This window comes from Taurulus bubalis (genome assembly GCF_910589615.1).
Source record: "Taurulus bubalis genome assembly, chromosome: 9".
In the NCBI taxonomy this organism is placed as follows: domain Eukaryota; kingdom Metazoa; phylum Chordata; class Actinopteri; order Perciformes; family Cottidae; genus Taurulus; species Taurulus bubalis.
The window spans coordinates 13,347,082-13,360,629 of NC_136597.1; the positions used below are offsets into that span (position 1 = coordinate 13,347,082).

General features: G+C 38.9%; 2 protein-coding genes across 2 annotated transcripts; one reads left to right on the forward strand and one right to left on the reverse strand.

Annotated features, from left to right (window-relative positions):
• Window positions 1-377: 377 nt before the first annotated feature.
• Window positions 378-8,485, reverse strand: prpf18 (PRP18 pre-mRNA processing factor 18 homolog (yeast)). Its single transcript, XM_079223198.1, has 10 exons — window positions 8,387-8,485; window positions 7,144-7,221; window positions 5,456-5,560; window positions 5,244-5,357; window positions 4,724-4,870; window positions 4,481-4,549; window positions 2,647-2,787; window positions 2,482-2,553; window positions 2,236-2,391; window positions 378-1,158 (listed from the first exon to the last, which is right to left on the reverse strand). Exons 1-10 carry the CDS (start codon window positions 8,450-8,452, stop codon window positions 1,078-1,080), a joined length of 1,029 nt encoding a protein of 342 aa, XP_079079324.1. The 5' UTR covers window positions 8,453-8,485; the 3' UTR covers window positions 378-1,077.
• Window positions 8,486-9,696: 1,211 nt separating this feature from the next.
• bend7 (BEN domain containing 7) lies at window positions 9,697-13,548 on the forward strand (the record flags this gene model as incomplete). The annotated part of the gene is made up of 10 exons (XM_079223299.1): window positions 9,697-9,760; window positions 10,249-10,314; window positions 10,402-10,755; window positions 11,058-11,174; window positions 11,255-11,604; window positions 12,194-12,301; window positions 12,476-12,593; window positions 12,700-12,813; window positions 12,963-13,004; window positions 13,490-13,548. 10 exons carry the CDS (start codon window positions 9,697-9,699, stop codon window positions 13,546-13,548), a joined length of 1,392 nt encoding a protein of 463 aa, XP_079079425.1.

A 13,548-nucleotide genomic window follows, 5' to 3' on the forward strand; every position in this document is an offset into this window, starting at 1 on the left:
AGATCAGATCACCATGGTTACTCAGTGTAATAAGGTCAGTGTGTGACGCTGGATGCTACCATCTTAGCACACTACTGGAAGGTTTCCATCAGCAATCAGTGATTGCAAATCTAGTTAGTTTTATTGCTTTGAAGAGAACACTGATTCCTTAATTGACATGTCAAGACACATCTATAGATAGTCCTTTATTAGAAACTCTTTTCCTGCAGACATATTTTCTAATGACCCCAAAAAAAATTATATATGGTGCTAAAAATAGTCCCATTCAGAAGTCCAGCTGAAAAGCACAAGAGAAAATCTCGAAGATTTCAGAACAAAATTGATCTTGAAGAAAAATGTTTACACTGCGTAAAAAAACAACAACAACAACGATCATGGCAACTGTTATAACAAACAAGCACTTTATTTTATTAATAAAATAGTACAGGGACACATTGATTGGTATCATTATCTATTGAAACCTCAAACATGCACATAGAACTGCATCTGCATTGATTTCAGCATGTCAATAGAGTTAGGATGAGTTAAGAACGGCCATATTCCATGTGTAATAAAACGTACACTACTGGAGCTTTTTTGAGAAAATGGTTTCCCACATCATGAAAATAAACTCTTGAAAAACATGTTCTGTTATTATGGGCTTTCACAAATTAAACCTTTTTACTGTTTAACATGTCCTGCATCTATAAACATGTTCTCAAGAAGGACCAAATTATGTGACTATTAATGGCATGACTGGCGCCTTGGTTTTCCCAGTAGTTCACAAGGACGAGTCTAATAAGACTCGAGGGTTGTCGAGTGTCCTCCACCTAAATCTGAGATATTTTCACGTATAAGACAACTCTAAGTGTATACAACAGGTCTTACTCACCCAGATTCTGTTTAAATAATGTATTTTCTCAGATCCCCACAAAATGCAGATGTACTTGAAAGCCCTTGATATACAAGTTTAGGAAATGTCTGCTCAGCCACACTATCAGGCCAGAACCCATAAGTGAGTTGCTGCCAAAATTACCATATTGGATTGTGATACAACTGACCTGACAGCCTTGGCATAAATTAAACTGAAGTTACAAGTTAAAGAGCGTTGTACTCCACACACTTTGATGGAACGGTCGTGAAGTGTTTCTGGCAGATTGTCATTAGCCTCTTCAGTCCCTGTAGAACAAAACATGTCAAACAAAAGGCAATTAAGTTGAGAATTAAAAGCATAAACATGGGTCAACTATATCCCACCTGGTGGTTAATTTCTCAAACTGCCTTGCAGCTAATTTAGATTTTACAGACATATTAGCATTTCAATGTGTATGTCATGATTACAGCGTTTGGGGAGATCTAGTGATATGTGATGGCTTCTAGGAACTACTGTATAATATATGACCAGCCAATAACCTCAACCCTGACCTCCTCTATAAACCTCAGCAGTCAGACTAATACACACTATTGACCTACTACAGGTGCAGTGACTGCACACTGAGAAGAATAATGCAGCAAAACTTGCATACCCTAAATGCAAAATATTTACATTGTTAGCAGGGTTCAGCATAGGAGCTGTCCCTCATGAATTCCAGTCATACAATTACGGTATATTACCGTGTGAAGAGACAATATGCATTTTTCTGATTTTAATAATAGAACACTTCCATGGAAAGCAAAGTTATGTCAAAGAACTAGTGCACTTCAACTTAAAGTAGTAGTCCTGGTTGATTTAGGTAGGATATATATATCCCAGTGAAAACAATGGCATTGGGTTTTGAGTTTAGCAGAGCTTATTTTGTTGATACATAAGCTTATAATTTACAAAAGTGTGTGCATAGTTAAATTTTTCTGAACATTTGTAATATTGTTTATTTTTGGGAAAGTTACCGCAGAAATTTGTATTACTGCAAATAAATAAATATTGTATATACTTTCATCAGTGGGATTTAGGCTCAATCACCATTGTTTTGCCTCTTTCAGCAATTAGAATTAAATAAATTAGAATCTTCTAGATTGTCACTTTAAGTAATCAAGATATGTAAAATAAGCCAGAATATCGCATTTAATTTATCCGGGAAATGTTGGCACATGACATCCAACTTTAATCGTGAGGATACAACAAGCATGAAAATGATACAATCCGTAATATTCTTCCAATTATTATGAGCTTAAATTTGAGAGTCAGTTTTAGAAATAATTCTGAAACCAACAAAGATTTTGTCACGATTTGTGGGGGATAATCTCAGGGCGTCTCACCTGGATGTATTTTCTCTGTGTTTCATCGTTGAGAACGTGGGCCACGTGCTTGGAGAAAATCTTTTCTCGCCCAGTACGAGCGTGGATTCCCACCATGGTCACCCCGATTGGCCAGGGAGCGTTACCAATGGCCATCTGCAAGTAGGCATCATTTGCCTGGACAAAAGATTGAATTAAGTTGATACATTTGTACATTAATAAAAGGAGGCTAACATCGTCAAAAACACTACTGAACAGATAACAAACCTTGACATATTCTCTCTCCAACATGAACTTAATGATGTCCGTGATTGACTCTTTGATGTCAGCTGGTAAATTCTGAAAAAGATTTCAAAGAAGAAGAAAAAAATGTAACTAACACATAGTAAACAACATCAGTGCAGCTTGTTTTACGCTCTCCACAAATGCTACCTTCTTCCTGAGCTTTCTGAAGAGAGGTTTCAGGTAAGCCTCCGTCTGTGAGTGAGTTGCACTGGCCAGCTTGCCCTGAACGCCTCGCTTCACGTGATCTGCCCGGCTGTTCAGATCTTTCGCCCAAACACCAAGTAGAAACTAGAACACAGGAAATATGGGTATTGAACAAAATACTGAGAGAGGGAAGGAAGCACCCCAGTGTTGGAGAGGTCTGACAACGATGGGAAATAGTTGCAGACACGTAGCCACAATGTAAAATAAATAGAGCTGGGCACGTTAACGCAGCAAACTATTAACGGCGTTAATTATTTGATCATGTGTTAACTCGTTTTTCTTTTTTCTTTTTGCATTGGGAGGGGCTTAATGCTGTCCCACACAGGTGCTGCACTTTAAATCTCTCCCAGACGGCATAGTTCAGACCTGGGCATCTTACGGCTCTCCCAGTCCGGCCCGCGTGAGGTCAATCAAAAGAGAAAAAAATAAATAAATACACACCATAAATGCAATACAACGGCACTGCTTTTACTTTAAAGGCGATTTCGCAGCCTCAGCGACCGGCTTTTTGCCATCAGACTGAAGCACGTATTGTTCTGTAGTTTCTGTCCTCAACGAGCACAGAGCGCTCACAGGAGCCTCGCGCTGCAGTGTCCACATCCAGAGTGAACATTATTCGCGCATGTGCAAAGCTGCCGCTGAGATATCTGACAACTGTCCTTCACATCTCCACCTCATTCAACCAAACTTCAGTGCACTTGTTCAAGCCAACACAGACTGGACTTTTCTCACTGAGTAAGAAAAACTGAACTGAACAAGGTCAAAAGCACTTATTGCTTTTGTATAAAGTTAATCAATTGCTGGTCTTTAACATACATCTTTAAGGTAAGCAACAAACTGCATATGGACAAAAGAAGGAGTGGCTTGTCCTTGTACCTTATACATTCAGTCATTTAAAAACCACATAAGAAAAGCAATTTGATCAAAAAGGTTGTTAACATTATTAAAAAACATCTCTGTGTGATTTTCAAAAAACAGCTCAATGGGGTAACTGCTAGGCAGAGTAAATTTGATAAAGAGTTAGGTTGTATAATGTATCCAAAAAGACAAATGTCTAGAAAACAGTCTTATAAATCCACAAAATGCTAACTTTTGATACTAATTTTTTTTTTAAACACAAAACAACACCCCTGGCTTTAACTGGGTCCCAGTTAAATTGATATCTTAAACGTGATATCTTAAGTAGATGTTGAATGAACATATTAGAAATATACTAGGAAAATGGTATAAAAAAACAGCGAAAACTATTAAATCATTAAGCATCATATCATATAGAAATGGTTAAGGACAGAGAAAGACATATAGGTATCTACGTACTTATAGACAATAAACTCTACACAAAGTCAGATAATGACGTTTAAATAAAAATCAACAAGGGTATTTAAATAACAGATCCAAAAAGCCTCTCTTTTCAACAATGAGTCGTTGAATAAGACTGTCATGTTGAAATGCTGCTAAATTATTACATTTGGTTTTTTTTTCCTCATAGCTACGAGTCTGCAACCATTTTCCTGTATTGGCAACATATATTATACATTTGGACAGTTTATACCACGTGAAAAATTATGATTATTTGTTCTTGAATGTTCATGTTAAAAACACATCGCACTACAAATTCCATCATTAAAGTAACTTTTGAGATCTTTTTAAGTATTTAAGAACAATGCAAATGAACACAGTATATTGAAAACATGAATAGCAGCCACAGTACTGTAAAATGATTTTATACAACAACTCCCTCTAGATCAAAAGGTAGCACATGATTTTCTTGACTTACTCTCAAAAACTTGTCGATAACATCCTGGTCTCCATTATCATCTCCTGTTCCCAGGGTGCCATGAAGAGCCTGAAGGAGAGTTTCAGTATCAAACAAACTCAATCATAACCATATCTTACTGAAGAACACAATCCATAACTTGTGCCACAGAATGAGTCAATAGTTATTCATAAATTGCAACTAACTTGATCCAACAGAAAAACATTATCCTTTAAACTATGCAGTCTTAACTATGCAATGTACCTCCAATTCTTCTATAGTGGTGTTTTCTTCATGCACTTTCAGGTCATGCTGTGTGTCCACTTCTCCTGGCTCTGTTCCTCCAACAATCTCATTCAGGTACTGTAGGTCAATCTTGTCCATGGCTGTTTTAAGGTCATTCCTCAAACCCTATATGCAGAGGCAGAATTAAAAGGTGTCAATCAGCAAGCTGTGCTTAAAAATTAAGACAATAACTCTATTAAAGGAATCACATGGCAGACAACCATACACATTCCTCCTATATTCACCCATGAACATTACTCAGTCACTGCTTCACAGAACTTGTCTTGATATTTGTTGAAACCAACACTTTCCGGTGATGGCTCATAGAAAAGTGATGGTTACTTTTGTATTTTAAAAAGGCCAGACATCGAAACGGTAATGATATTCTATTTGTATAGTTAGTGGTTACTGTATGATTTTCTTCCCCTAGATAAGATGGACGTGAATCTCCACATCTTTACTGGATGATGTGTCCCACTCAAAGACTACATTGTCTTACCTTGTTTACTTCTGGGGTCAAAATCTCAATCTTCCTGAGTCTCTGGAAGGCCTCATAATCGGACTCTGCAAACAGTCGGACTGGTTCCCCTCGTTCTCTTAGCCGTCGAATGACCTATACACACACATAGCAATGAAAACAGGCATTAACTTTCAGTTAGGAAAGAAAAACTACTTTGACGGAAGTGTAATATTTTATATATATCGACTCACTTCCTGTCGTGACAGTGACATTGGCAGCTTCTCTTCGGTTAGTTCCATTTCTAACGCTGGATTAGCTGAGGTGGATGGCTCCTCTTCTTCTTTCTTATCAATTTTCTGGACAACATGGGGGAAACAGAAATATATGTATTATTGAAGGGATCATTGAAGGTTCATTTAATGATAATATTGAAAGATTGCTCTTTCTGGGACAAGGCACACAAAAAAAAACGTTAATATGTGAAAAGCATTGGCAATGTCTTCATGAGATGAGACCTTAGGAGTGACAAGGATGTGTCCCTTTGATGTGTTTGAATGCACACATTCACATCCCTATCTTACCGGCAGGCTCCTCAATAAAGACAAGACATCCAATAACTTACCAATAGAAGCAAGCATTATACATAAATCACTTTTAATTTTGCGTTTTTGAATGCTGGCTGCACCACATAAAGCCTAATCACAGGGGAAACATATTCCGTTTTTTTGATTAAGGAAATTTAAAATATGCAGCCAGATCATGCTTTCAGAGGCACATGCATCCCAGCACTCTTAGATTGTGGTATAAAGAGCACAATCTAAAAAGAGACAATGGCCCTTGCTCAAATTAGTATATTGCAAGTGTGCAAAGAACATAGCTTAATACATTACACATTTTAAGCCTTGCACAAAGTAGAACAGAAATGCAGTTTTCCAGAGAGCAATTATGCAAACCAGGAGAAACATTTAGATTGTCGAAATATGAAAGCTGCTGTCACAGATTATGTGCAAAATAAAACGGTGCAGCTTGGTCAAATAATTATTTCAGTTCAGTATACCATGCTCAAATTCACACCATGTCTGTGTCCCACTTTATGGATTAGTTTCCTTGTTCCCTTGCTTTCTGACCAAGTGATTGTTGCAGAGTTTGTAAGTAGGTTGTGAAACATAACTCGTCCGGCATGTAGTCCAGATGTCATAGTGGTTGCTGCATGTAAAAATGTATTGTTAAAAGCATAAATATTGACAATGGTGGGGCATTGGAAGCACAAGGAGCTTCAGCAAATGTATATAATGTGGGTGAATTTGAATAATTAATATTTTCAAATAAATGTCTGCAATAGGCTAGACTATGAAACTACTTAAACTTAAAAATGAATTACTTTTCAAATTACTTTACTTGGACTAAATTTATTGCACAAAATAAGATAATTGGATGTTCTATTAGCACAGGCCCAGTATCAAAGTATTAAAGGTTTACTGATTGATTGCTTTCATAGAGTTATTTCTAACCTGCACTGGAAAATATAGATGTCTCCACCATGTTATTTCTGCTTTTATCCTCACTGGTTTTAGAGAGTGAACTTTCAGAAAGGGTGCCAAGGAAGCGGAAGCCTTTGGGACACAGCGTGTTTGATCCTTTTATCATGCATCCTGGCAGCTACTTTCACTGTGCAATCCCATACCTGGCTCGCAGGAGACTCTCTCTGAACCTACAGATGCAGGCAGCAGAGGCAGGTTGGGGAAAAACAGCACACACACAAACACCAATGTACACCTGGGCATCAAAGCCTGACCTAATTTAGTTTCCTAGCAAAAAGTTAAACTACAGTATTAAGAGTGTCTCACTAAACAAGAGATACAACTGAATTGAGGAAAGGAAGTGATTGATATGTGTTTGTGTGAGAGAGTAAGAGAAAGAGGGTGATCTTGACATTAACCTTATATCCACATCTTGTGAAGTAGTCTTCTTGTTCCTTGCGTGCCAGGTCAGACCTTTTGAAGAATTTTTTGGAGTCCTGGAAGCAGACAATTACATTCAAACTCAATGTATAACACAATACAAATATCTGGTGGTAAAGCATAGAGTGGCATAACATAGAAATGATCTCACAGCAAAGATGACATATGCTAATATTTTCCTTCTCTTATGCGATGATTGTAGTGTGTACATCTTTAATACAAAATAACTAGTCATTTACCAAACAGAACTTTTTTTTATCCTTTTGTGTTGGACTGGATGTGGCGGCACACTGTGTACTGCATGGAAGCAAATATCTGCCGTGAAGTAGCGGTGTGGACTATTCTCGCGGATGTGAGCAACTCTGCATCGATGGTGAACAAAATCCTGAACAAAATCAGGAATGTGTTTTTACTTCAGTGAAGTGTGACTCTTTACTCTTTTCTGGTTGACCACAACAACAGGAAACTTTGTGATTCTAATATTCTCGGAGCAGCTTATTTCATTACAGCAGAGGTGAATCTTTTAAGTCAGCTTATTCTTATTGAACTAATTCTTATAGAAAGAATAATGATTAAGTATCTTGAATGGCTTGTTACAGAACCATTACAGCAAATATGTGCACATGTAGTAGCGGGTCAGAGTAGTTCCTATAATATAGGTTATTAAAACTATATTATTTAGAATAACGCTTAGGAAACTGAAGATGGCAATGCAGGTGTTTGCTTGTTGCTTCACACTCACTCTGCAGACACTTTATTCTAGTTTGCTCAGATAAACACAACAACCGCCACTTAGTTGAATCCCAGTGTTCCTTCTCTCACGGCTAACGTTAATGTAATACTCGCGTTACAGAAACTGTTCACGTTATAACAATATTAAAGTAAATACCAGAATACCCGCCCACACGGTGGATGTCTAACATTAACGCTACGTTACGTATTTGCTCGCTATTTCCGTTTACGTTAACCTAGCATTGCTATTTTCAGTCTATTGTCTGTCTTACTGTGTTTCACATGTACGTTAGCCAACGTTACATCTTGTGATGCAGTTCAGTGTTGTAAAAAAGCATCTAGCAATAAATGTAGCGTAAAAAAACACGGATGATTCTGGAAAGACTGAACTGAATTAATGTTAGCTAACTAGCTAACGCTAAGTTAACGAGAGTGAACATTTTAGCAAGAGTCGAGTTACCGAGCCAAAACAAACAATCAGCCACTCACGTCAACAAGATGTTTGTCTTCGATGAGCTTTCTTTTCCTTGCGATCTCCGCTTTCAGGATATCCATGTTAATAAATTAACTGTGGTCGTTATTCGTTTTTTCGACAAAGAATCTAACGTTACACATATAGGAGGACTGTCGCAGCGACCCTTGAACCGGAAGTTAACCTCAAAGACGACATGGAGTTCAGAATAAGAGTCCTCAATAAAATCCATTAATTTTATTTTGTTGATTGTGTTTCAAAATAAAAAATAAAATGTAACTTGGATCCACAGACCATTTAAGTCAGCGTCTTAAGTATTTAGTCTGCATACCAACACCCAGCTTATCATTTCAAGACCAAGCACTCTCGTTTGACTAAATAAAATTACAAACAGACGATACTCCACTTCTATAAATGGTACACACTGTTACAACATAGTGTGTGTAGGGATCAGTCTCTTCCACCAAGAATGGGAACTGAAAAATATTAGACCATTTTGAAATCGTTTTAGGTTGATTGAAATGATGTCAAAAGTAACACCATCTTAACAGACCTGCACTTGTCATAACTCAACACTTGCTGTCAGTGACTCATAATTTATACTGTTGCCTGAAGCAAGGTCATGACTGGAGAGAGGGAAAATACATCCACTAATGCACATCATACACTTCAGATATGAGATACCCTGTCTTCACTAAGAGGGTTTATGCAATATGCGTCCATATACTATTATCTTTAATAAATGTAACATTAACTGAAAAAAACAACTCACCAAAGAGTTAGACATTACATTCGAAATGGTCATTTAATTATTATGTTTAATGTAGAAAATGAGTCGCCCTAACAGCAATACATTTCTTAATAATTTAAGAATCCAGAAACAAAGTTTATGTTTACAGTCTGATCTCATCAGCCTATTGCTTTTGTTCTCGTGCCAGTCCATTGTTTGGACATCACAGTGGCAAATGTGTGACTCGACCTTTTAGATGAGAACATACCATCAGGTGGCGCAAAGGGATATGTGACGAATTTGTAATATTAAAGTCATTAATTTATTTACATGGCGAAAGGGACGAACCAGCATCCTTTTTTTGGGAACGAGAATATACCATACAATACAGTAGTATTTATCAGGTACATTTAAGCTAAACACGGTACAAATGTTCCGAAGACAGGATCGGTAGCGCAGTCTGAGGATAAATTTAACTGATTAATAAGGCAGACGGTCAGTGATTCCGTTGAGTGTATCACTGATTTCGTCTTTCTGAAGAACGATTTTTCGACTACGCGACTTACTGTAGAGACTAACGTTACATCCCTCCTGAAGATGGAGTTTGGAGAAAGGAAGAGAAGAAGGAAGTCACAGAGCTTTAAACTGGTCACGGATGAAGGTAGGCTGCTGTATGAATGAAGACCTTGCAAGACGCGCGTCTGTGTCTGGGTGTTTGTCTGGCGCTGTGTGCCAGCAGAGACGACTCTGTAAACAAAAGCGATGGCCACGACAATGTCCTTGGTCTGTGCCTCGCTTATACCCAACCGATAAGCTTAATAATGTAAAGTCTTACATGTGAAAACCTCCCTGGACATTAGTCTCAACGTAGATTCCAGAATTAATTGATTATGCTAAACGAATAGTCTAAATTATAAAAACATGTTGCACATTCTTAACATCCAACATGCAGCTTGAATTGTTCACTTTCTGCTGAAGCTATGCTCTATGCCACCTCTGTTGGATACACTTCTTCATACCACCTACAGGTGGTGGTTTCTGCATGGGATGGGAGGGGGACGGAGGAGGGCTTTGGTTGACATCACACTAATCCCTATAATCCTGCACAAGCTTCATCATTGCAACACAATCTTGCTGTTTGTCTTGCAGATTATGCCCCTTCATATATGAATTCCAACTTCAACGATGTGCCTAAAGATGCTGCTGTTCCTGATGGTATGTGTCATAAGTAAGGAATAACGTATTAGATATATTGAGGCAGATCTCACTTATTATACCGCCATCCTTTTTTTCTCAACGTAGTTTGGCTGGTGAACGAGGGCATGGAGATCAAGAGGCAAATCACAGGAATGATGAGGCTTCTGAGTTATAAGACCGCCAGGGTATATCATCGTGTGGTAACAGATCAGGACAGCTTAACAGGGGATCCTCAGGAAAGGCATCTGACCTGGGTACATCAGCCTGCAAGTTCATCTCTTGTATCAGAGGACCACCAGGGCAACAGCTGGAACTCTGCAGGGGACGCAGGGCCTTCACCTTCATCCATCTCCACCTCCATCCCCAACGGTCCAAGTTGTGGCCAGTACAGCACCCGCTCCAAAGCCCTGAGAAGCCTCAACAATACAAAGGATCTGATCAAAGTGAATGAAGCTAATAGTAGGTTACCAAAGCATGTTTGAGGAGGAGAAAACTAATAGACACAACTTTTATTTCCCCAGGAAAAATGATGCTGACATAGAGAGAAGAAAGTGTCCTGTGCTGCACACCAGCTTGTTGTATAGGTATAGACAGAGGTGTTTGTGTGTAAGGCAGACGAGTTACAAGAAAGTTCAACACTCTTCCAAACTAATATACACATTTTGTTGCCAGTGATGTGGAAAGAAAGCACTTTGCACCCGAATGAGTATGCATGTTTAAGCAGACAATCACTTACCAACACCCTACTGTCTTCCTAGCAGATGTTGGCCCTCCTGCTGTGACAGAAGCCCCCTGCTGCATGTGTAACTGTAAGGGCACCTTACAGGCTATTTTGCAAGAACTGCGTGCCATGAGGAGGTTGATGCACACTCAAAAAGGTCAATAGATGAGCCCAAACACTCATGTACTGTGACAAAGTGAGAAAGATAAATTGTATTGTGTTACTGTCTTTTTCTAGCATCCTTGGAAAGACCGGGAGAGGCAGCATCATCATGTCAACCCCGTCTTGGTCCAGGTCCCGCACCTCACCGTAGGCCCCGCAAGAGGAGGCCAATCTATAAAGTGGCACCAGTGAATGTGTCTAGTGCTGGAGCTGCTCTTGGCCCTCTGGTGGCATCACCATGTATAGTTGCACCTGCAGAATCTGGAAAGAGGGAGGAAAGTGAGAAAGAGCAAGGCTCATCAACACCCAACAGTCATTCTGTCTCATATGAGGTTTCTTTGCTGCCACCTCAGAAAAATCCTGTAACTATAAACAACAGACACAATCCTCTCCTCAACCAACTAAAGGAACATCAGTCAATAGAGGTAATCTGCATGTTAGTTAAAATGTACAATTGCAGCTTACTGCACTCCTACAGAAACAGAATCATGAATCATGTATTCCCAAAAGTTTTCTAATGTGTGTATTTACTCTATTTTATTTCTTAACTCAACCTAAAACACATCTGAAAAATTACGATAGAATTGGCTGCAGAATTCATCCAACTACATAACGGCTTCATTTTCTTCCAGCTTTCTTTTATAAAGATGCAGTACTATGGCAATTGTTTGTTTATATATTATAAACGTTCTCGCTTTAATATGGTTGACTCCATTGAAGACATTATTGTCCATGTGTTAAAAACCGTCGCCAAGTGACACGTTCTAAGGAGAACCTTTGTGTCCCCTTCATGGTTTGGATATCAAATCATAATTTTGGGAAGGTAGGAGATATTGAGTTTTGCACAATCATCCTCATGCTTAATTATACATCTAACATTAATCTAACACTTCTGACAATGACGTCTGGAGAGCAGTTTGTGGGTACTCTCTTTTTCCTTCCAAAAACGGAATTTATCTTGTGTTTTAATTTATCATTTTTCCAAAATTCATGTGTTATTTGTTTATTTTTCAGTCTGAGGTACGCCTTGCAGAGGATCATGACGTGTATATCTCAAGGGCTCAGCTAGACTCCATTCTGGTCAACTATACGCGCTCTGGCAGCCTGCTGTTCAGAAAACTGGTGCGCATTAATATGTTGCGAAGAGCCAACTCATTGACTCTTTGATTGTGGTTAACTTTGCAGTCATGTGGCACCTCTGGTTACTGACATTTTATCAAAAACAACTATTTACATCACTAATAAAGCTCACAAAAGGCTCAACATGTTTTTAATGTGGAGCTATGATGTGTCTAGGTGTGTGCCTTCTTTGACGATACTACGCTGGCTAACTCCTTGCCAAACGGTAAAAGGAAGAGAGGGCTCAATGATAACCGTAAGGGCTTGGACCAGAACATTGTGGGAGCCATTAAAGGTAAGATACAAAAGACTTAATCTGTCTCTTTATACCAGAGTACAACAATAGCACATTAATGAAATGATAAATTACATGTTAATGTAGTTGTGTGAACTGTGCCCAGTGTTTACAGAGAAATACTGCACTGAACATAGAATAGAGAAGTTGCCAGGGCCCCGAGACTGGGTTCAGATCCTTCAAGATCAAATCAAACTTGCCAGGAGGAGGTTGAAAAGAGGTACTGCTACAGAGTCTACTCCTAAGTCGCCACCCTATTTTCTTTCTTTTATTGAAATAGCAGTGAGTTTGCTAGTATAAGTCAATTACAAAGTTGTCAAAGAGAAGACCTTCTTTCAGGCAAACCTTGTTCTTCCTTTGACTCCTCAGATGCTGCAGAAGCAGAAGAAGTCTTGAATGGACCTTCCACAAGTATGACCCCCCCCTTACCCCCCCCCCACACACACACACAAACGCACAGTCTACTCACCTGCCTACTCATCTATACTCCATCTCACAAAATCTTTACATCCGCCCCCTCTGAGCCCACCATGTCTTTACCTCTCACAACTTCCCTGTCACAACACACACATACACTGGTGCTGCTGGCTCGCTCATTGGCTCATATGTCTTTGTCACACTGTTGCTGTGACATTTGACATTCTCACAGAGCTTCCCAAAATGTCAGCTAATTATCTTCACACCATGCACCTCATCCCCCCTTTCACCTCTCTATTTCCCTCGCTGCCACAACACCATTTATATTTCTGCTGTCTCAGTTAGTTGTTGTTGTTGTTTTTCTTCTTCACAGAAGGCTATAAAACCCGTAAAAAAATAATCCCCCAAATGTGTGAACACAGTTGTCTTTAATGGTCGTGAGTTTTTATATCTCAACATTATTTTCTTCTTTCTTTCAGGCTGTGACTATAGCAAGTCTGCAAGCACGAAGGGGATGGTCGTTAACATGACGGGTTGA

What these genes read in the sequence shown, in the direction of transcription:
- prpf18 (XM_079223198.1), bottom strand. Translation starts at nt 8,452, where the DNA reads ATGGATATCCTGAAAGCGGAGATCGCAAGGAAAAGAAAGCTCATCGAA. An exon ending in TCACAAGATGTGGATATAAG is followed by an intron (nt 5,561 to 7,143) that starts GTTAATGTCAAG and finishes CATGTTGTCCAG; the next exon opens with AAAATTGATAAGAAAGAAGA. An exon ending in TGACCCCAGAAGTAAACAAG is followed by an intron (nt 4,871 to 5,243) that starts GTAAGACAATGT and finishes CTCTGCATATAG; the next exon opens with GGTTTGAGGAATGACCTTAA.